The 24,913-nt window shown below is 42.0% G+C and overlaps 1 protein-coding gene across 1 annotated transcript in view; it reads left to right on the plus strand.

Annotated features, from left to right (window-relative positions):
* The window catches only part of zmp:0000000529 (WD repeat-containing protein 20), a 58,086-nt gene extending 36,098 nt beyond the window's left edge, over window positions 1-21,988 (plus strand). The window contains exons 3-4 of the mRNA XM_039768077.1: window positions 2,512-3,852; window positions 21,483-21,988. Coding sequence (XP_039624011.1) covers window positions 2,512-3,852; window positions 21,483-21,530 — 1,389 coding nt within the window. The 3' untranslated portion in view covers window positions 21,531-21,988. The remainder of the gene's footprint in view (window positions 1-2,511; window positions 3,853-21,482) is intronic.
* Window positions 21,989-24,913: the final 2,925 nt, after the last annotated feature.

Here is a 24,913-nt window from a genome sequence, read left to right on the forward strand (position 1 = left end):
GGAGATCAAGAGGAGACCTGACTGAAGTGTTTAAAATTCTGAAAGGAATTAGTCCAGTGGATCGAGACGGTGACTTTAAAATAAGTTCACCAAAAAAAATGGGGACACAGCTGGAAAATTGCTAAGGGTTTACACAAATGTCAAGGAGTTCTTCTTCATGTATGGAACCACAGACACATGGAATAAGTGACCAAGTAGTGTGGTGGTCAGTAGGACTTTAGGAATTTTTAAAACTCGACTTGATGTTATTTTAGAAAAATTAAGTGGATAGGACTAGTGAGCTTCATCGGGCAGAATGACCTGTTCTTGTCACAGTTGTTCTAATCTCTCAATTATATAAAAAACCCTGGGACAAGACGAGACAAGACATTTTCAGAGAGATAATTTCAATTTCCCGCAAAACGAGACTTTGTGCCAAGAGATTTAACCAGGCCTGGGGCCAGACATAAAAGACAAAGAGTAAATGACAAAGTAGAACTTCGTAAAGAGGTTCAGAAAACGTTGGCACGATACACATGCAGAGCAGGTTAGAGATAATGAAAGTACTAAAATTCGAAAGTCTCGAAAAAATGAAAGTAAAGATCGCATTAGCACAAACAAATGGAAATTATTACTCGGTGAAATAACGGAACAACAAAAAGAGATTGAATATATGGACATAGGTGATATGACAGAAGTATGTAGATTTTGTTTGGATTTAAACTTTAAGTCAGAGACTTGTAGATCGTCTAATTTGTGTTGCCATCAGGGAAAAGTAAGGTTTCTTCCCAATGAAGAGGCCTATCCACGAGAATTAAAAGATTTGGTGTTTGGTGAAAGTGAAATCCACATACACAAGCGGTAGAGACGCAAAGTGATGCATAGCACAGGCAAGGGAGTTGGCAAAGCCCCCTAGTGTCCTATATTTTTATCTTCATATCGTTTTGGAGACGGCATTACAGGGGCTCCTCGGGTTATGACACAGTTCCGCTCCTACAATAGTGATGTAACCCGAATATTGATGTCGAAAACACACCCTAGCCTAAGTCACTTACCTATCCTAACACATTTGCAAAATCATAATCTAGAACATAAAAGCACAACTAAGCCACAGAAAAAGGAAAAGGACATAAATATACTGTACTGTAAACTGTGCTGTAGTATTAGAAAAAGTGACAAAAAAATTCCTTACCTTTATTCCTTCTGATCTCTTTACAATGTGTAATTTCACTTCCATCGTGATGGCTTTCCTCTTCTTTGAAGCACTACCATCTGAAGAATGTGACTTTGGTTTAGGAGCCATGATAAGGGCCAAAAAGTTGCCAAACAAAGCAACACAAACTAGTTCACCAACTCCCTCACTCATACGCTGCGTTACTGCGTATTCTTCCACTGTGCACAACCAAACTAGTTTGCCCACGTAGTCTGTAAGTACGACACTAACAGCGTAAGCTGAAACATTCACATCTCAATTTTTTTTTTTTTTGTTTTTATGGGAGTGAGCGTCACAAACTCGAAATGTCATTTGTGAACAACAACAACATTTATTTATATAGCACATTTTCATACAAAAGATGTAGCTCGAAGTGCTTTACATAATGAAGAATAGAAAAATAAAAGACATAGTAAGAAATTAAAATAAGTCAACATTAATTAACGGGAGATGTCGTAATCCAAGGACTCCTTGTATTGACAGAACCAACCAAAGTGCATTGTGATGCAGCTCAAAATAAAAAATACAGACAAAAAGTCGCCAAACAAAGCAACACAAACAGAACACTTGTGCTGCACGCAACCAAACTAGTTCACCAACTCCCTCACTCATACGCTGCGTTACTTCGTATTCTTCCGCTGTGCGCAACCAAACTAGTTTGCCCACATAGTCTGCAAGTACGACGCGTAAGCCGAAACGCTCACGTCTCAATTTTCTTTTGAAGTTTTTATGGGAGTGAGCGTCGCAAACTCGAAATGTCGTATGTCTAGACGTTGTAACCGGAGGACCCCCTCTGTATTGACAGAACCAATCAAAGTGCTAGACTGATCTGCATTGTGATGCAGCTCAAAATTAAAAATACAAACGTGCTTTGAGCTGATTCGTGTTTCGTTGTTCAGTCAGTCTATCCGTAAATGAACTGAAATAACTTCATATGCTCAGGCAAGTGGTTATTAAAACTGTTTTGTATTAGGAATGACTCGTTTATTTCTGCTTAATAGAAAAACATCAATATGCTTGAAAGAAAATAAGTAAATTCTCTAATAAAATGCATTTAATTTTGGTTTCAGATTTTAATCTTGCTATTAATTGCAATCTTTTTTTTTTTTTAAATCGAATGACAGCCCTCAATTTTAAAAATGTTTAGCACAAGGCTACTGCATGACAAAATGTCTGAAAAGTGAATACTTTCTGCAGGTCCGGTATCTGCTGACCATTTTGCCAAGTGTCTGGTGTAATGAATTTCTGTCATATTTACTCTTTTGCCCTTCTTTCACACTAATTATTTCTTTATATTTTTTTTCCCTATTTTTGGCCAGAGACTGATCGACAAGACAAAGGTCACCTGCCTAAAATGGCTGCCGGAGTCTGAGCAGCTGTTTCTTGCTTCTCATGCCAGTGGGAACCTTTACCTCTACAATGTGGAGCACCCATGTGGCTCCACGGCACCTCAGTACTCGCTGCTTCGGCAGGGTGACGGCTTTACTGTCTACACCTGCAAAAGCAAGACCCCCCGGAACCCACTTCTGCGGTGGTCAATTGGTGAAGGCGGGCTAAATGAGTTTGCTTTCTCCCCCGATGGGACACATTTGGCATGTGTGGGTCAGGATGGCTGCCTGCGTGTCTTCCATTTTGATTCTATGGAGCTCCAAGGTGTCATGAAGAGTTACTTTGGGGGGCTTCTCTGTGTATCCTGGAGCCCTGATGGAAAGTACCTGGCCACAGGGGGGGAGGACGATTTGGTAACTGTTTGGTCCTTCGCGGAAGGCCGAGTGATTGCTCGGGGTCACGGACACAAGTCTTGGGTCAACGTAGTGGCCTTTGACCCTTACACTACTAATCTGGAGGATGACGATCAAATGGGATTCAGCGGCAGTGAGGAAGACCTCCAGGACCCTATTCATTTTGGCCGGGTACGGACCAGCAGTACCCTGTCACGTCTTTCCAAGCACAGTTCTAAAGCTGGGAGTTCTGTCACTTACCGCTTTGGCTCAGTAGGTCAGGACACGCAGTTTTGCCTATGGGATCTAACGGAAGATATCTTGTATCCACATCTCCCCCTGTCTCGTGCTCGGACCCTGACCAACACCTTCAGTTCCACTATACCACCTTCTGTTAGTGGGGGTAGTAACCTTTGCAGCCTTGGGACCACCACCACTGCCGATGGCTCGGTAGGACACCATCCGCAGCATGTGCACCATCACCCAGTAACTCACGGACCTCCATTGCCTCGCTCGCTGTCGCGTTCCAACTCTCTTCCGCACCCAGCTGTCACTAATGCCAGCAAGGGACAGACGGCATCTGAAGGGAATGCCCCCTTCAGCATTGGCCGCTTTGCTACTCTTTCTCTGCAAGAGCGAAAGTCTGACAAGTCAAGTGGGGCCTCGGCGGAGAAGGAGCATAAGCGTTACCACAGTTTGGGAAACATCAGTAAGAGCAACGACAAGATCAACGTGGCGCCAAGAAGTAGCCGTCTGGATGCTGCCAAAGTGCTGGGGACCACCTTGTGCCCACGCATGAATGAGGTGCCATTGCTTGAGCCGCTGGTCTGCAAGAAGATTGCCCACGAGCGACTCACTGTCCTCATGTTCCTTGATGACTGCATCATAACTGCCTGCCAAGAGGGACTAATCTGCACCTGGGCGCGGCCTGGCAAAACTGTAAGTCTCCTTGGTTTGTGACATGGAAGGGTCGACTTTTGGAATGCGGGTTAGACTGTTTCAGTTAAATTATCCTTCCTTCCTTTTCGTTTCTAGCTTTCAATCTCCATAGATTTCCACTCCCTCCCAGCCATTGAGGTTTTAATGTAGCGATATTAAAAATTCTGAATTGAAATGGAGGTCAATGAGGAGTCCATGATATCATTTTCTGTCATAAGTGGCTTATTTGAAATGGTTGAGCGTTTACCAGCTGTTTAAAAGTTAAAGAAAAAATCTTCATAACTACTGTGGGTTTTTATCTGTCTAGCTAGCTAAGCCAGTGTAATGGCGTATACAGTCAGGTATATAAGTGACTGGACAGCGACATGATTTTCATAATTTTGGCTCTGTGTGTCACCACGGTGCGTTTGAATTAAAACAATCAAGATACGATTGAAGTGTAGACTTTAAGGTTTAATTCAAGGGGTTTAATAAAAACATTGCTGTTTGGAAAAGACGCCCATTTTTATACATGGTCCCCTCATTTTCAGGAGCTCAAAAGTATTTGGAGAAACTAACATAATCATTAATATAATAATCATTTTAAATACTTTGCTGAAAGTCCTTTCCAGTCAATGACTGCCTGAAGTCTGCACCCCATAGCCTTCTCCAAGTGCTGGGTGTCCCCCTAATCTTGCTTTGCCAGGCCTCTTCTGCTGCTTTCTTCAGGGGTCGCCTGTTTGTTGGACTTTCTGCCTTCAGTTTTGTCTTCAGCAAGTGAACTGCGTGTCCAGTTGGGTTGAGCTCAGTTGATTGACTTGGCCATTGAAGAATATCCTGCTCTTTGCTTTAAAAGCACTTGGTTTGCTGTCACAGTATGTTTTGGCTCATCCTCCATCTGTACTATCAAGTGTCATTTTATCAGTTTTGCAGCATTTGATTGAATCAGAGCAGAACAGTATAGCACCCTGGACACTTCAGAATTCATTCGGCTACTTCTGTGAGCAGTCGCATCTACAGTTGTGCTTGAAAGTTTGTGAACCCTTTAGAATTTTCTATATTTCTGCATAAATATGACCTAAAACATCATCAGATTTTCACTCAAGTCCTAAAAGTAGATAAAGAGAAACCAGTTAAACAAATGAGACAAAAATATTATACCTGGTCATTTATTTATTGAGGAAAATGATCAAATATTACATATTTGTGAGTGGCAAAAGTATGTGAACCTCACGTATTAGCAGTTAGTTTGAAGGTGAAATTCGAGTCAGGTGTTTTCAACCAACGGGATGACAATCAGGTGTGAGTGGGCACCCTGTGTTATTTAAAGAACAGGATCTATCAAAGTCTGCTCTTCACAACACATGTTTGTGGAAGTGTATCATGGCACGAACAAAGGAGATTTCTGAGGACCTCAGAAAAGAGTTATTGATGCTCATTAGGCTGGAAAAGGTTACAAACCATCTCTAAAGAGTTTGGACTCCACCAATCCACAGTCAGACAGATTGTGTACAAATGGAGGAAATTCAAGACCATTGTTACCCTCTCCAGGAGTGGTCGACCAACAAAGATCACTCCAAGAGCAAGGCGTGTAATAGCGAGGTCACAAAGGACCCCAGGGTAACTTCTAAGCAACTGAAGGCCTCTCTCACATTGGCTAAAGTTCATGTTCATGAGTCCACCATCATGAGATCACTGAACAACAATGGTATGTATGGCAGAGTTGCAAGGAGAAGGCCACTGCTCTCCAAAAAAAAACATTGCTGCTCGTCTGCAGTTTGCTAAAGATCACATGGACAAACCAGAAGGCTATTGGCAGAATGTTTTGTGGACGGATGAGACCAAAATAGAATTTTTTGGTTTAAATGAAAAGTGTTTTGTTTGGATAAAGGAAAACACTGCATTCCAGCATAAGAACCTCATCCCATCTGAGAAACATGGTGGTGGTAGTATCATGGTTTGGGCCTGTTTTGCTGCATCTGGGCCAGGACGGCTTGCCTTCATTGATGGAACAATGAATTCTGAATTATATCAGAGAATTCTAAAGGAAAATGTCAGGACATCTGTCCATGAACTGAATCTCAAGAGAAGGTGGGTCATGCAGCAAGACAACGACCCTAAGCACACAAGTCGTTCTACCAAAGAATGGTTAAAGAAGAATAAAGTGAATGTTCTGGAATGGCCAAGTCAAAGTCCTGACCTTAATCCAATCGAAATGTTGTGGAAGGACCTGAAGCGAGCAGTTCATGTGAGGAAACCCACCAACATCCCAGAGTTGAAGCTGTTCTGTACGGAGGAATGGGCTCAAACTCCTCCAAGCCAGTGTACAGGAATGATCAGAAGTTACCAGAAACGTTTAGTTGCAGTTATTGGGGGGTCACACCAGATACTGAAAGCAAAGGTTCACATACTTTTGCCACTCACAAATATGTAATATTCGATCATTTTCCTCAATAAATAAATGACCAAGTATAATATTTTTGTCTCATTTGTTTAACTGGTTTCTCTTTATCTACCTTTAGGACCTGAGTGAAAATCTGATGATGTTTTAGGTCATATTTATGTAGAAATATAGAAAATTCTAAAGGGTTCACAAACTTTCAAGCACAACTGTATACATATCAAAGGCAAAGCCCTCACTGAATCATCACTAATTCTCCCACTTTCCATGTAGGCGGGAAACCGAAATTTCACGTGCTCATTCCTTGCAGTGTATTTACAAAAGCTAGGTATGTTTCATGTCCTGTTGCAAAACCCAAGGGGAAATGGGTGTACCCTCTAAACTGTATATGTGTGTGTATAAAATATATAAATATATATATATATATATTATACACACACACACACAGTGGTGTGAAAAACTATTTGCCCCCTTCCTGATTTCTTATTCTTTTGCATGTTTGTCACACAAAATGTTTCTGATCATCAAACACATTTAACCATTAGTCAAATATAACACAAGTAAACACAAAATGCAGTTTTAAATGGTGGTTTTATTATTTAGGGAGGAAAAAATCCAAACCTACATGGCCCTGTGTGAAAAAGTAATTGCCCCCTTGTTAAAAAATCACCTAACTGTGGTATATCACACATGAGTTCAATTTCCGTAGCCCCAGGCCTGATTACTGCCACACCTGTTTCAATCAAGAAATCACTTAAATAGGAGCTGCCTGACACAGAGAAGTAGACCAAAAGCACCTCAAAAGCTAGACATCATGCCAAGATCCAAAGAAATTCAGGAACAAATGAGAACAGAAGTAATTGAGATCTATCAGTCTGGTAAAGGTTATAAAGCCATTTCTAAAGCTTTGGGACTCCAGCGAACCACAGTGAGAGCCATATATATATATATATATATATATATATATATATATATATATATATATATATATATATATATATATATATATATATATACACACACATTATATATATATATATATACACACACACATTATATATATATATATATACACACAATGTGTATATATATATATATATATAATGTGTATATATATATATATATATATAATGTGTATATATGTAATAATGTATATATGTAATAATGTATATAGGCAGGGAGCCAACCACGTAGTACGTGCGCGGACAGGGGAGGTCAGTTCCGAAAGTTCTTTACGGCATAAAAAAAAGAAGACATTATTTTCAAAAGTTTGTTACAGGGCACAGCGCGAAATGAAACATACTTAACGTTTGTAAGAAATTTGGGCTTCCTACGTATATTGGAAGTCATAGAAATAGTGAGGAGGGGTCTCCCCTATATATAAAATATACAGTGCATCTGGAAAGTATTCACAGCGCATCACTTTTTCCACATTTTGTTATGTTACAGCCTTATTCCAAATTGGATTAAATTCATTTTTTTCCTCAGAATTCTACACACAACACCCCATAATGACAACGTGAAAAAAGTTTACTTGAGGTTTTTGCAAATGCATTAAAAATAAAAAAACTGACAAATCCCATGTACATAAGTATTCACAGCCTTTGCTCAATACTTTGTCGATGCACCTTTGGCAGCAATTCCAGCCTCAAGTCTTTCTGAATATGATGCCACAAGCTTGGCACACCTATCCTTGGCCAGTTTCGCCCATTCCTCTTTGCAGCACCTCTCAAGCTCCATCAGGTTGGATGGGATTTGTCGGTGCACAGCCATTTTAAGATCTCTCTAGAGATGTTCAATCGGATTCAAGTCTGGGCTCTGGCTGGGCTACTCAAGGACATTCACAGAGTTGTCCTGAAGCCACTCCTTTGATATCTTGGCTGTGTGCTTAGGGTCGTTGTCCTGCTGAAAGATGAACCGTCACCCCAGTCTGAGGTCAGGGAGCTCTGGAGCAGGTTTTCATCCAAGATGTCTCCGTACATTGCTGCAGTCATCTTTCCCTTTATCCTGACTAGTCTCCCAGTTCCTGCTGCTGAAACACATCCCCACATCATGATGCTGCCACCACCATGCTTCACTGTGGGGATGGTATTGGCCTGGTGATGAGCGGTGCCTGGTTTCCTCCAAACGTGACGCCTGGCATTCACACCAAAGAGTTCAATCTTTGTCTCATCAGACTTGAGAATTTTATTTCTCATGGTCTGAAAGTCCTTCAGGTGCCTTTTGGCAAACTCCAGGCGGGCTACCATGTGCCTTTTACTAAGGAGTGTCTTCCATCTGGCCACTCTACCATACAGGCCTGATTGGTGGATTGCTGCAGAGATGGTTGTCCTTCTGGAAGGTTCTCCTCTCTCCACAGAGGACCTCTGGAGCTCTGACAGAGTGACCATCGGCTCAGTTTAGATAGCCGGCCAGCTCAAGGAAGAGTCCTGGTGGTTTTGAACTTCTTCCACTTACGGATGATGGAGGCCACTGTGCTCATTGGGACCTTCAAAGCAACAGAAATATTTCTGTAACCTTCCCCAGATTTGTGCTTCGAGACAATCCTGTCTCGGAGGTCTACAGACAATTCCTTTGACTTCATGCTTGGTTTGTGATCTGACATGAACTGTCAACTGTGGGACCTTCTATAGACAGGTGTGTGCCTTTCCAAATCATGTCAAATCAACTGAATTTACCACACGTGGACTCCAATGAAGCTGCAGAAACATCTCAAGGATGATCAGGGGAAACGGGATGCACCAGAGCTCAATTTTGAGCTTCATGGCCAAGGCTGTGAATACTTATGTACATGTGATTTCTCTTTTTTTTTTATTTTTAATAAATTTGCAAAAACCTCAAGTAAACTTTTTTCACGTCATTATGGGGTGTTGTGTGTAGAATTCTGAGGAAAAAAATGAATTTAATCCATTTTGGAATAAGGCTGTAACATAACATAAAATGTGGAAAAAGTGATGCACTGCGAATACTTTCCGGATGCACTGTGTATGTATGTGTGTGTATGTGTATGTATATGTATATATATATATATATATAGGGGAAACCCCTCCTCACTATTTCTATGACTTCCGAAATACGTAGGAAGCCCAAATTTCCCGTGCTCATCTTTTACACTGTCTTACAAACGTTAAGTATGTTTCATTTCGCGCTGTGCCCCGTAACAAACTTTTGAAAACAATGTCTTCTTTTTTTTATGTCATAAGGAACTTTCGGAACTGACCTCTCCTTTTGGCAGTTTCATTCCTTATTTCTGTTAACAGATGATTTATTTCATGGCAGAGACGCCCAAGGGTTGCCCCCGGTCATCCATCCTTTTTCCGCACGACCGGTGTCCGCACACCTACCACGTGGTTGGCTCCTTGCCTATATACATTATTGTCAATCATGATACATGTTTCCTTTTCTTTTTTATGACTTCTTTAACTTTCACTACTTCTCCACTGCGAAGTGCGGGTATTTTGCTAGTCATCAATAAACACCAGTGACCGGCTTCTATTTGCAAACCTTGTATGATCATGCCATACAACAGATCATGAGCCTGTCCTTCTCTTTCTAACATTCTCATATTCTGATATAAAGAAGTTATTTAGCAGCAAAAACAGGTCACTAATTAAGAACAGGGTTAGAATGAAAACCTGCAGCCACTGGGGCCCTCCAGGACCAGAGTTGGGGACCCCCAGCCTAGATGTTCAATTGCAAACTGCAGTCTTGCTCTGATGGTTATTTTTTTTCCCTGGCACAACACACATGAAGATCATTTTCGTGTAGTCTCTCTCACCACCACTGTCTCCCACCACCTTTTCCATCATTCTAGTTCATGGCAGTTCATTTGCTGTTTTTGTTTTATTAATACAGTAAGGTTCGCTCAGATTTAATCGCCATGATTTCTTGGCTATAGAACAAAAACCGCAAAAGAGACACAGTGGCTACAGGTGATCATTCTATCCAGTTCCTTAATTAGTGACTAGTTTTTGCTGCTAATTAACTGTATTTAACTGATTTGCTATTTACGCCTCAGACGCTTTAAATCAGGGCTGAGTAACGTGGGTCCTGGAGGGCCGCAGTGGCTTCAGGGTTTTGTTTGAACCCAATTGCTCCTTGAGAAATCATTCACTGCTGATGAAGCACTTACTGCTCAAGTGACATTTTTCCAGTTCATTTTAGTTGTCTTGCTTGTTAAGATTTTGAACCCTACAGTGGGGGAAATAATTACAGGTATTTGATCCTTTTCTGAATTTGAATGTTTGCTCACTTATAAAGAAATTTTTAATTTTCTAAATTTTATGGTAGTTTCATTTTAATGGAGAGAGAGACCAAATATCAACCAAAAATACAGAAAAAACACATCACATAAAAGTTATAAATCGATTTGCATGTCATTGAGAGAAATAAATACTTGATGCCCTACAACCCATCCAGAATTCTGGCTCCCACAGATTGGTCATTACAATCAATCAATCAGTCAACCACAGATACTCCTGATCTCCACTCGTTACGTGTATAAAGCACTCCTTGTCCACAGAATCAATTTCTTCCATTCCAGCCCCTCAACCACCGTAGACAACGCCAAAGAGCTGTCATAGGACGTCGGGGACAAGGCTGGAGTGGGCTATAAGACCACCTGCAAGAAGCTTGGTGCGTAGGTGACAACTGTTTGGTGTTGCTATTCGGAAACAGAAGAAACATAAAATGTCCGTCAATCGCCCTCAGTCTGGAACTCCATGCAAGGTCTTGCCTCATGGGGTGAGCAGAAAAACAGCCCCAACGCATAAGGTGTCCACCTCCATGCTTGACTGTGAGATGGTGTTCTTTGGGTCATACTCCGCATTTCTCTTCCTCCAAACACGATGGATCAAGTTGATGCCAACTGGTTTCAACTGACCACAGCACTTTCTCCCAAGCCTTCTCTGAATCATTTAGATGTTCACTGGCAAATTTAAGACGGGCCGGGTCTGTACGTGTGCCTCCTTGAGCAGGGGGAATCTTGCGGGCACTGCACGATTTCAATCTGTTACAGTGTAGTGCATTACCAATGGTGTTCTTGGTGACCTATGGTGGTCCCAACTGACTTCCGATCATTAACGAGCTCCTCCCGTGTAGTTTTGGGCTGATCCCTCACCTTTCTCATGATCATCCTCACCCCATGAGACAAGATCTCGTATGGAGCTCCAGACCGAGGGCGATTGATGGTCATTTTATGTTTCTTCCATTTCCAAATAACAACACCAAACAGTCGTCGCCTTCTCACCAAACGTCTTGCTGATGGTCTTGTAGCCCACTCCAGCCTTGTACAGCTCTTTGGTGTTGCCCTTGGTGGTAGAGAGGCTTGAATGGAAGAAATTGATTCTGTGGACAGGAGTGCTTTATACACATAAGTAGTCGAGATCAGGAGTATCTGTGATTGATTGATTGATTGGCTGTGAGAGCCTGAATTCTGGCTGGGATGTAGGGGATCAAATTCTTATTTCACTCAATGACATGCAAATTCATTTATATCTTTTATGTGATTTTTTATTTTTTTTTTCTAGATTTTTGGTTTGATATTCTGTGTTCTCTCCATTAAAATGAAACAACCATAACAATTAGAGACTGTTCATTTCTTTGTAAGCGAGCAAACTTACAAGTTCAGCAGGGGATCAGATAATTATTTCCTGCACTGTAATTGCTTATTGTGGTCTTAAGCAGCTGTATTCATTGTTTGAACTGCTCCTCACCAGCAATAAGATACAAAATGACAAAGGAACTGGCAGTAGTACATCTAGCTTGTCTCCATTTCCACCCGTGTGCATTCATCATTCACTGTTTGGTTTAGATAAGTACTCACAAGGAAAGAGAAGAACTGAAAATGACTCGTCCATTTTAGGCCTCCTATCACTTGGATGGTACATGTTGGCACAGGAGGCTGGGGGTCAGACCCAACTGGGACGCCTAGAAGGACCGGTAGGTGGTCTATATTTCCCCCAGGCCACGAGGGGGCAACCGCCCTGGATGTTGAGGGGACCATGGGGAAGGAGCAAATAGGCTAAAGCCCAATGGAGCCCGTGGCCACCACCAGGGGGCGCCCTGAGCATTGTGGAGCCCAGGAGATCAACACTTCTGCCACACCAGGTTGGGGGAAGATCTTTCCAGCGACACCCAGAGTGCTTCCGGGTGCAAGGGCAGCACTTCCACCACACCAGGAAGAGTGTCATCAGGCACCTGGAGCACATCCGGGTGGGAATAAAAGGGGCCGCCTCACTCCAATCATTGAGGTAGTCGGGAGCGGGAGCAAGACGAAGCTCCCGTGAGGAGAGGAAAGGTGGCCTACGGACATTTGGAAGAGAGACCCGTGAGGAGAGGGTGAGATTGGTACTGGCCACATGAGATCTCACAAGGACAACGTGAAATTGTAATTTCGATTTTGAATAAATTCACCTAGTTACGGTGAATTAGGATTACAAATAATTAAGGAAAGGGACAGCATTTATAATGAAGTGTCTGCTCGCCAAGAAGATAAAGCTGAACTCAAAAGATGAAGTGAAAAAGCCAAGTTGGAAAAACGTTGACTGTTCTCGTCAATTTCTGCGTTGTTTACTACTGGAACAGAAGTGAAGATTCTGAGGGAAAAAAAGTGTGCGCAGTATTTACGCAAAATTGGTGTACGGCTTTACCAAATGATAAGGATTTGGAGATTTTCACATTTTAGGACCCAAAATTCTGGGCATTTTTAAAATTTTGTCAATTCTTCCCAGACAGTCCATGGCAAGTTAAAAATGAGGACAGTTGGCAGCCCTATACTCATGTGCCCCACTGTGTGCTGTGTGGGACTTTGTTATACTTTAATAAACGTGTGTTTGGCAAAGTGCTGGCGTTAGCCTGATGGTGTTCGGACCCGAGCTCACAATGTATCATCAGAAAGGAAAAAATAAAATCTGTGATTTACAAATGAACTGACATGTTAGGGTTAAAACACAAGCTATGAAATTAAATAAAATTTGTTATTGGTGAGGATTGACTTCTAATTAAAGCAAATGGGTTGGAACAAAAACCTGCAGCCACTGCAGGATCCTCCACGATCAGAGCTGGCCACCCCTGCTATGCAACGTCAACAGCAAATGGATCATGTTCTTTTCTTGGGTTTGTGAAAGACCAGCCCGGCTACAGAGAGACACCAAGGACACACAATGTCCAAAAGCACACACGTTTATTTTATGGTGCTCTTTTCACACAACACAGTGCCCAAAGCCACAGTCTCTACAACCTAGTCCTTGTACTTTTCTTTCTCTTTCGTTTCTTCTGCTGCCTCCACTCCTTGCTCACAAGCTCTGTCCTCTGCCTCCCGACTCCGGCTCCTTGAATGGAGTGAGCTGGCCTCTTTTATACAGCAACCGGACGTGCTCCAGATGCTCTCTGATCACCTTCTGACAGTACTTCTGGGTGTGGTGGAAGTGCTGAACGCCAAGGCTCCTGAGTTGTCCAGGCGCCCCCTGTCGGTGGCCACGGACCCCAGCAGGGTTGAGATTCAAAGCTCCAAGCCCATGGCCCCGATGCAACCCAGGGGGGCTGCCCTCTTGTGTCCCGGGGTAGGAATTGCCCCTCTCCCAGTCACCTGCTTCCCCAGGCCTCCCAGTAGATCACGGTCCCCGGCCGTCTATCACATGTTCTACAAACACCGCCTACAGTGCAGCGAGGCGTGGAAGTTTAAACTGCTTTCAACGGCATTGGAGCACACTGCCCACCATGATGTTTGGGACACAGACACATTTTTTTTTCTTGATTCCCCCCTTCTGCTTCCCAGTTACAAATCATTTGGCAATTCTGGGACCAAAATGTATACAGGTCCCCTTTAATGAAAGTCTGCACTTTAAGCAGGATGTGTGAAATGTTTGATTTGTAATTCTAAACTGGGTAGCACAAAATGGAAATTGCAGTGGCTTATGGGTAGTTTGAAAACATGCCGCATGTCGCTTTGGCCTTAGTCTAGTTCAAGAGTTCCCAAAGTTTTTTCGGCCGCAGACTCCTTTACCAAAAACTTTTAAAACCGTCGACCCCCTAGTCATTTACTTTACTTTGTGAACGAGCCCCGGACACAGACAGGCAGACATGTTGAAATTCCACCACCACACGTTTATTTACAATATATTTACAGTCCAAAGTGCACACAAACCCCTTCAGTCCCCAAAAGTCCAGGCCTCTCTCACTCTCTGCCTTTCCTTCAGGCTGCCTCCACTCTCGCTTCTCCTGCTTCGTCCTCTCCTCACCCGACTCCAGCCTCGAATGAAGGGAGACGGCCCCTTTTATTCACACCCGGATGTGCTTCAGGTGCTTCCCGGCAATCTCCCACTGATATGCCCCAGTGTGGTGGAAGTGCCGGCTGTATCCCCGGAAGCACTCCGGGTGTCCCTGCTCCTCTTTTCCCCCAGCACTTCCTGGTGTGGCGGAAGTGCTGAGGTCCAGGGCTCCAAAGGCATGGCCTGGCGGAGACCACGGGCCCCTACAGGGTGGAGCTTCAAAGCTCTATACCTGTGGCCCCAAAAGGAACCAGGGCAGTCGCCCCCAGATGGTTCGGGGAAGGCACAAGCCTTCCTCTGGTCCTCCTGGGCATCCTGGCCGGGTCGCCACCCCAGCCACCTCTGACAACTTACTCAAATTAGTACATTTGTACAGTACTCGATATTCCATATTTCATTAGATATTATACTTTTCATTTTAATCACTTGTAATTAATGATTGAAAAAGATACAGTGGGATGCAAAAGTTTGGGCAACCTTGTTAATAGTCATTATTTTCCTGTATAAATCGTTGGTTGTTACGATAAAAAATGTCAGTTAAATGTATCATATAGTAGACACACACAGTGATATTTGAGAAGTGAAATGAAGTTTATTGGATTTACAGAAAGTGTGCAATAATTGTTCAAACAAAATCAGGCAGGTGCATAAATTTGGGCACCACAAAAAAGAAATGAAATCAATATTTAGTAGATCCGCCTTTTGCAGAAATTACAGCCTCTAAACGCTTCCTGTAGGTTCCAATGAGAGTCTGGATTGTGGTTGAAGGTATTTTGGACCATTCCTCTTTACAAAACATCTCTAGTTCATTCAGGTTTGATGGCTTCTGAGCATGGACAGCTCTCTTTAACTCACACCACAGATTTTCAATTATATTCAGGTCTGGGGACTGAGATGGCCATTCCAGAACGTTGTACTTGTTCCTCTGCATGAATGCCTTAGTGGATTTTGAGCAGTGTTTCGGGTTGTTGTCTTGTTGAAAGATCCAGCCCGGCGCAGCTTCAGCTTTGTCACTGATTCCTGGACATTGGTCTCCAGAATCTGCTGATACTGAGTGGAATCCATGCGTCCCTCAACTTTGACAAGATTCCCAGTCCCTGCACTGGCCACACAGCCCCACAGCATGATGGAACCACCACCATATTTTACTGTAGGTAGCAGGTGTTTTTCTTGGAATGCTGTGTTCTTTTTCCTCCATGCATAGCCCCTTGTTATGCCCAAATAACTCAATTTTAGTTTCATCAGTCCACAGCACCTTATTCCAAAATGAAGCTGGCTTGTCCAAATGTGCTTGAGCAGACCTCAAGCGGCTCTGTTTGTGCTTCCTCTGCATCACTCTCGCATACAGCATCTCCTTGTGTAAAGTGTGCGAATGGTTGAACGATGCACAGTGACTCCATCTGCTGCAAGATGATGTTGTAGGTCTTTGGTGCTGGTCTGTGGGTTGACTCTGACTGTTCTCACCATTCGTCGCTTCTGTCTATCCGAAATCTTTCTTGGTCTGCCACTTCAAGCCTTAACTTGAACTGAGCCTGTGGTCTTCCATTTCCTCAATATGTTCCTAACTGTGGAAACAGACAGCTTAAATCTCTGGGACAGCTTTCTGTATCCTTCCCTAAACCATGATGGTGAACAATCTTTGTCTTCAGGTCATTTGAGAGTTGTTTTGTGACCCCCATGTTGCTACTCTTCAGAGAAAATTAAAGGAGGAGGGAAACTTACAATTGACCCCCTTAAATACTCGGATTCACCTGTGTATGTAGGTCAGGGGTCACTGAGCTTACCAAGCCAATTGGAGGTCCAATAATTAGTTCGAAAAGTTTGTGAATCAATAAAATGACAATGGTGCCCAAATTTATGCACCTGCCTGATTTTGTTTGAACAATTATTGCACACTTTCTGTAAATCCAATAAACTTCATTTCACTTCTCAAATATCACTGTGTGTGTCTCCTATATGATATATTTAACTGACATTTTTTATTGTAACAACCAACGATTTATACAGGAAAATAATGACTATTAACAAGGGTGCCCAAACTTTTGCATTAAACTGTAAAAGGACTATGGAATATGACATTATCTTGTGCAACATTTAATATCGAAACCTGCACTAACAAAAATGAAAGCAAAAAAATACGAGTTTTTTTTTTTTTTTTACATTTTTAACATTTATGAAATAAATATGTAAATTCAAAATAAGTACAAATAGTCCAAGCTGTACTGCCTGCATTTCTTTTTTTTTGGTTCAGTCATATTATTATCTGAAGAAATAAAAACTTTTATTAACAAACAATTTTGACAGACCCTGTGATAAAAAAAAAAAAAACAATACAGTACGTACTTACTTGAAACAGAAGATTTTTGTTCAAACTCGAATAAACAAACTGTGTCCTCTGATTTTCTTTTTCGTAGTACTACTCCTCAATAAATAATTATATTCAAAGTTCAAATCACAAATAAGTACATGTCACAGCAAACGAACCAATTTCTAGTGTTTTATGAAAGCATGACCGTACAAGACTGATAGATTCTGCTAATATCGAATATCCGTCGTCTCGTCCCACGGCAAGCAAGTGCGGATGTGCAACGGTTTTTCATGTCCACACTTGCTTTGATACATTCGATAAGACAATGCACAGACATGTTTGTATTTGAATGCATTCTTACGTGTGACTCTTTTAATGACACATTTTACCTTTTCGTTTGCAAGTTTGGTATGTAATGTGTTTTTATCAAAAAAGTGTTTTTTTGAATTGTTTTACTTCTTATTGGAATCATAGATATTTTGAAGTAACAAACAAATAGCAGTAGTAAGGGGGTCTATTTTTGCTGTTGTCGACCCCCAAATTTTTTTATTTAAACTATCGACCCCTAGAAAGTTTAAATTGACCCCAGGGGTCAATATCGACCACTTTGGGAACTCTTGGTCTAGTTAAAGCCGAGGTCAAATGAACAAGGATACCTCACTGCAGGATGTTGAACAGTTGCACTGTAGTGAGATTTCTTTGGGCCGAGGGAGTGAAACCTGCTGAAATTTACCGAAGGATGTTCATTCAGTATGGAAGTGGAAACAGCAGACTCAACAAAACGTTTATGAATGGGTAGAAAGGTTCAAAGCAAGAAGAACAAGTGTAACCGATGACGGTTGATCTGGTTGACCAACATCATCGCAGACACAAGGCCACATTTACATGGCAAATGTCATCATCAGAGAAGACCAAAGGATTATGTTGTTGGCTGTTGCTGTACATTTGGATGGAGTTATGGAGCTGCTCATTCCACAGTGCGTGATGACTTGGAGTAACGTGATGTTTGCGTAAGATGGTTTCCCAAACAGCTTTCTGATCTGCATGAGCCAACATTCTTCATTGAATTTCCTCTGGTTTCCCTCCCTCTGCCCAAAGAAATCTCACTTTGGCGCATTGCACAGCAATGGTGCAATCCCACGGTGGAACATCCATGTTCGTTTGACTTTGGCTTCAACTAGGATTACATCGGAGCGATGAGTTGTGCATGTTTGAACTACACACAGGCCATCGCAAACATGTCGTGTTGCATCAGCCTCTGTCCATTGCAGTTACTGTGGAATTTTCACACCGCCTTTAGTTTTTGACTTGCCCTCCTAATAATACGAGTCCACAAGTTGTACCCGGTGATTCTTTGCACGGTACACCCCAGCTGACATTCTTTTTAGAGCATGAGTGTAGAGCTGCCAAATGTCCTCATTTTTAACTTGCCATGGAATGTCTGGGAGGACTTAATAAAATTTTAAAAATGCCCAGAATTTTGGGTCCTAAAATGTGAAAATCTCCAAATCCTTATCATTTGGTAAAGCCGTGCACCAATTTTGCGTAAATACTGCGCACACTTTTTTTCCCCCAGAATCTTCACTTCTTTTCCGGTAGTAAACAACGCAGATATTGACGAGAATAGTCAACGTCTTTCCAACTTGACTTTTTCACTTTATCTTTCGAGTTCAGCTTTATCTTCTTGGCGAGTAGTCACTTCATTATAAATGCTGTCCCTTTCCTTAATTATTTGTAATCCTAATTCACCGTAACTAAGTGAATTTATTCAAAATCGAAATTACAATTTTACGTTGTCTTTTTGGCGAGTAGACACTTCATTATAAATGCTGTTCCTTTCCTTAATTATTTGTAATCCTAATTCACCGTAACTAAGTGAATTTATTCAAAATCGAAATTACAATTTTACGTTGTCCTTGTTAGGCCTCATTTTCGATTCTTCTCGGTTACACGAGAAATTTCATACACCCAGGTATAGTCCGTCGTATTTAAGTGCGAGTAAGTACTGCTTTGAAATATTTTAATGGAAAATATTGTTATTACCACCCGTTGTTCCAAAATGGATTTATAATTGTAAATGAATGAGTCAACTGTTAAAGTTAATTAAACACAATCACACATTTGTTCGGTCATATAAATGCAATTTCTTTTTAGTTATCACCTGATCAAGTAATAAGCCCCAAGTAATTTAATAATATTGTCATAATTATTTCATTTACATAAATTCAGCAATTGAAAGTGCAAGTTCACAGACGACTTCTTTTCAAAAGAGCAGAGCAGATTCACTTAAGGTGCTGATGCTCCCAAGATTCAATTTCAGTAACATGCTATGTAAAGATTTCTATTCATATTTATCCAAGAACCCAGATTTAATGAGAAAGAGAATAAAAAATATAAAAGAATGTAGATAAATGCAAATAAACTAAATTGAAAAGAGTAAAATTATTTTTATTTTACTAGAAGTGAATTTCCCATGTGTATCATTTTCTACGGGTTTACGACAGTTAAGCTATCACAATAAGAATGGAAGGAATGAAGCCTGTTCATTAATTCAAAAGATATAATGGCTTATTAGTTTGCCAGTGACTGGGATTGTGGCCATCATATCATAACTAGCTAACGTAGCTGAAATATCCAGCGTTGCCCAGGAGGAAAATAAAGTGGTTTTTTTTTAATTGTTTAAGAAAAATATAATTACAACTTTAAAAATTAAAAATAAATTAACAAACAATGAAGACTCAGTAATGTGCTTGTCATGCAATCTTGTATGTCTGTTATCATCCAGTTGACACTCAGAACCGGCCATCTCTAATTAATTTGAAAAGCAACAGGGGCCTGCGCGGTGGAGCTCAAAACATAAAGAATGCTGGCAGTCACCTCCAGTTCGCCCTCTGGTGGTCGTTCAGAGTGTCAACTGGATGATGATAAGCATACCAGAGCGCAAGACCACCCCCCGCCCTACCCAGAAGGAGGTGGGTTAGGGCTGATTTCCATCCATTATCCAACCCGTTATATCCTAACTACAGGGTCACGGGGGTCTGCTGGAGCCAATCCCAGCCAACACAGGGCACAAGGCAGAAAACAAACCCCGGGCAGGGCGCCAGCCCACCACAGGGAACACACACAACCACACACAAGGGACAATTTAGGATCGCCAGTGCACCTAACCTGCATGTCTTTGAACTGTAGGATGAAACCCACGCAGACACGGGGAGAACATGCAAACTCCACGCAGAGAGGACCCGGGAAGCGAACCCAGGTCTCTGTACTGCGAGGCACAGGGCTGATTTCACCCTATAGTATTTTTAGTCAACCAATGAGAAACGTGTACCAAGTTTCATGAAAATTCGGAAGTGATGCTGGAACGTACAGGGTGGTCCAGATCTAATTATGCAATTATGAAACGGTGAACACATCGTACCCGCTGTTCGACTGACAACGTCTCCCCGCCATTTTGGAATGCAGGGCATGTGCTGCCATCTATCGGCAACAATAAGAATTTTGTGAATTCTCTATGTAATAAACTTAATAAGTTATAGCGTAATGAAAATTGCATAATTAGATCTGGACCACCATATACATACATACGCACACACATACATTGACTTTTATATAGATATATAGATTGACATTGTGATCTGTAGTGAGAGTAGGGAGCAGGTTGAGGAGACTCTAGAGAGGTGGAGATATGAGAGGAGAAGAATGAAGGTCAGCAGGAACAAAACAGAATACATGTGTGTGAATGAGAGGGTGGTCAGTGGAATGGTGAGGACACAAGGAGTAGAGTTGGCGTAGGTGGATGAGTTTAAATACTTGGGATCAACAGTACAGAGTAATGGGGATTGTGGAAGAGAGGTGAAAAAGAGAGTGCAGGCAGGGTGGAGTGGGTGGAGAAGAGTGACAGGAGTGATTTGTGACAGACTGGTATCCGCAAGAGTGAAAGGGAATGATCTACTGGACAGTACTGAGACCAGCTATGTTATGTGGGCTATGGGCTGGAGACGGTGGCACTGACCAGAAAGCAGGAGACAGAGCTGGAGGTGGCAGAGTTAAAGATGCTAAGATTGGCATTGGGTGTGACGAGGATGGACAGGATTAGAAATGAGGACATTAGAGAGTCAGTTCAGGTTGGGCGGTTTGGAGAAAAACTCAGAAAGGCAAGATTGCATTGGTTTGGACATGTGGAGAGGAGAAATGCTGGGTATATTGGGTGAAGGAATGCTAAGGATAGAGCTGCCAGGGAAGAGGAAAAGAGGAAGGCCTAAGAGAAGGTTTATGGATGTGGTGAGAGAGGACATGCAGGTAATGGGGGTAACAGAACATGATGACGAGGACAGAAAGATATGGAAGAAGATGTTCTACTGTGATGACTCCTAATGGGAGCAGCCGAAAGAAGAAGAAGAACAAGTGATAAACTGCTACTAAAGGTTTATATCATTTTTAAAAAACCTGACCGTGTAAAGGTGTATTATGACATCCTAGGGAGAGTCCTCATTTCCAGAGGAAGAGAGTCGGCAGCCCCATGTGAGTATTCCTTCCATTGCATGGTGAAGACAAAGTCCAACCAACGCGGAATATTTAAAGATTCTCCTCCGTACCTCTCGGTGATTTCCATTGCGGGTGGTGTTTTTACTCACACTAATTGCATTTATTCTTCTCTGTCTCTCCACAGACGTTGACTACACAGAACGGTAGCTCGCCGAGTGGGACCGTGGTGTAGCGCCTGATAGTTTACAGCCTTAACCCTAAGAGCCCCCCCACCCCACCCCAGTAACAAACTCTGTGCACAACCACAAAGACTGAAGAGCCCCCCCCACCCACCCACTTCTCCCACTGAATCTTCCGCCTCAACCATTCAGGTTGACAGATGGGGTGGGGAAGGGCGGGGGGGGGGCAGTTGGTGCTTCTTCGGAAACTCTAGAAATATGACTGTTGTATTTTATTTATTTATTTTAACATACAGACTCTAGTAATTTATATTGTAAATACACAGAATATTCTATAAATAACAGAGATATTAGCTGTATCAAAGTAACAATTTAATATATGAACTATATTGTAAATAGTGATGTTCACCCCCAAAACGTCTGAGATGGAATTCTGATTCTAGTGGTAGTGAATGACACCACTCTGCCTAATAACGGTATGTCCATTAAAAGCTCATTGAGATGTCTCTTATTCTTTGTCCTTTCTCTCTTTTCCTTTGGAATCCTGTGTCACCAAACATTTGATCCTGCCGACTACTATGGTGGCTGCTTTGACATAAAATGGCACCTCCTAGCTTTTGGAGGTGAGAATACACCACAGAAACCTGTGTCTGCTGCGTCATCCGATTTGGGTAGCCGGGTTATTACGGAGCGCACCAGGGAGGTGGTCATCACCACTTAGGGGAGGTGGATTTGTGAACTGTGGGGTTGAAACGAAACATCTGTATTACGAGGAAATGGATCTCTGGAAAACGTGCGAGTGATGGGATTCACCATTCCTTCTGCACAGCCTGAAGGCCTCCTTTGATGGTAAGATTTCACCACAAAAAAAGTGATCTGCTAAAAATGGGGAAACGTTAGTGGAAGGAATTTGAGAAGAAGCAGAAGATGGGCGTTTTTAAAAATCCAATTCAAGCTCGAGAAGGACTTGGTGTTTCTGGCTTGTTTTGATTTGGATAACAATGCCCTGTTAGGCCTGGTATTCTTATTTTATTTTCATTTCATTTTATGTACCTTTGGTGGTGTTTCTGGATTTTTTTTTTTACCTTAAAGGATTCATTTTGTGGATTATTTTTCTTCTGAGACCTGAGGTTCGCTTCCCGGGTCCACCTTGTGTGGAGTTTGCCTGTTCTCCCCGTGTCTGCCTGGGTTTCCTCCCACAGTCCAAAGACATGCAGGTTAGGTGCATTGGTGATCCAAACTGTCCCTAATGTGTGCTTGGTGTGTGCCCTGTGGTGGGCTGGCACCCTGCCTGGCTTTGTTTCTGCCTTGTGCCATGTGTTGCCTGGGATTGACTCCAGCAGACCCCCGTGACCCTGTAGTTAGGATATAGCGGGTTGGAAAATGACTGACTGATCATTTTCCTTATGTGACTGTTTAAAAGTGGAAAGTTATTGTCATTATCACGTACTATTTTGTTTAGCCATTCTAACTCGCCTGTTTCTATGGCAGTCCTTCCCCAAGTTCTGCTCAGCTTGTGACGCCATTGACATGACAGTGCTTAGGGTGATCTCCTTGCGACTTCTTTATTAGTGATTTTTGTGAGCCCTTTCTTATTTGTAATGGTGATGGACAGGTTGACAGATGAGATTAGACAGGAGTCCTCGTTGACTGTGATGTTTGCTGATGACACTGTGATCTGTAGTGATAGTAGGGAGCAGGATGAGGAGACCCTGGAGAGGAGGAGATATGAGAGGAGAGGAATGAAGGTCAGTAGGAACAAAACCGAATACATGTGTGTGAATGAGAGGGAGGTCAGGGGAATGGTGAGGATGAGGGAGTAGAGTTGGCGAAGGTGGATGAGTTTAAATACTTGGGATCAACAGTACAGAGTAATGGGGATTGTGGAAGAGAATTGAAGAGAGTGCAGGCAGGGTGGAATGGGTGGAGAAGAGTGTCAGGAGTGATTTGTGACAACAACAACAACATTTATTTCTATAGCACATTTTCATACAAAAAGTAGCTCAAAGTGCTTTACATAATGAAAAAAAGAAAAATAAAAGACAAAATAAGAAATTAAAATAAGACAACATTAGTTAACATAGAAAAGGAGTAAGGTCCGATGGCCAGGGTGGACAGAAAAAACAAAAAAAAAAAAAACTCCAGGCGGCTGGAGAAAAAAATAAAATCTGTAGGGGTTCCAGACCATGAGACCACCCAGTCCCCTCTGGACATTCTACCTAACATAAATGAAACAGTCCTCTTTGTAGTTAGGGTTCTCACGGAGTCACTTGATGTTGATGGTCATACAGACTTCTGGCTTTTAATCCATCCATCATTGTTGGGACATCACGGTGCTTTGAGTGTCCAAAAGGACACCAAAAATGGAAACAGAAGAGAGACTAGGGGTTAGAAAAGATTTTAGAACCACAATTAATAGTTATTATAGTTATTATAATGAGTTGGATATACTTATGTATATATATATATATATATATATATATATATATATATATATATATATATATACAGTGGTATGAAAAACTATTTGCCCCTTCCTGATTTCTTATTCTTTTGCATGTTTGTCACACAAAATGTTTCTGATCATCAAACACATTTAACCATTAGTCAAATATAACACAAGTAAACACAAAATGCAGTTTTTAAATGATGGTTTTATTATTTAGGGAGAAAAAAATCCAAACCTACATGTCCCTGTGTGAAAAGTAATTGCCCCTTGTTAAAAATCACCTAACTGTGGTGTATCACACCTGAATTCAATTTCCGTAGCCCCCAGGCCTGATTACTGCCACACCTGTTTCAATCAAGAAATCACTTAAATAGGAGCTGCCTGACACAGAGAAGTAGACCAAAAGCACCTCAAAAGCTAGACATCATGCCAAGATCCAAAGAAATTCAGGAACAAATGAGAACAGAAGTAATTGAGATCTATCAGTCTGGTAAAGGTTATAAAGCCATTTCTAAAGCTTTGGGACTCCAGCGAACCACAGTGAGAGCCATTATCCACAAATGGCAAAAACATGGAACAGTGGTGAACCTTCCCAGGAGTGGCGGCCCACCAAAATTACCCCAAGAGCAGAGGCGACTCATCCGAGAGGTCACAAAGACCCCAGGACAACGTCTAAAGAACTGCAGGCCTCACTTGCCTCCATTAAGGTCAGTGTTCACGACTCCAACCATAAGAAAGAGACTGGGCAAAACGGCCTGCATGGCAGATTTCCAAGGCAAACCACTGTTAAGCAAAAAGAACATTAGGGCTCGTCTCAATTTTGCTAAGAAACATCTCAAAGATTGCCAAGACTTTTGGGAAAATACCTTGTGGACTGATGAGACAAAAGTTGAACTTTTTGGAAGGCAAATGTCCCGATACATCTGGCGTAAAAGGAACACAGCATTTCAGAAAAGAACATCATACCAACAATAAAATATGGTGGTG

This window comes from Polypterus senegalus, chromosome 11 (assembly GCF_016835505.1).
Source record: "Polypterus senegalus isolate Bchr_013 chromosome 11, ASM1683550v1, whole genome shotgun sequence".
Taxonomy (NCBI): domain Eukaryota; kingdom Metazoa; phylum Chordata; class Cladistia; order Polypteriformes; family Polypteridae; genus Polypterus; species Polypterus senegalus.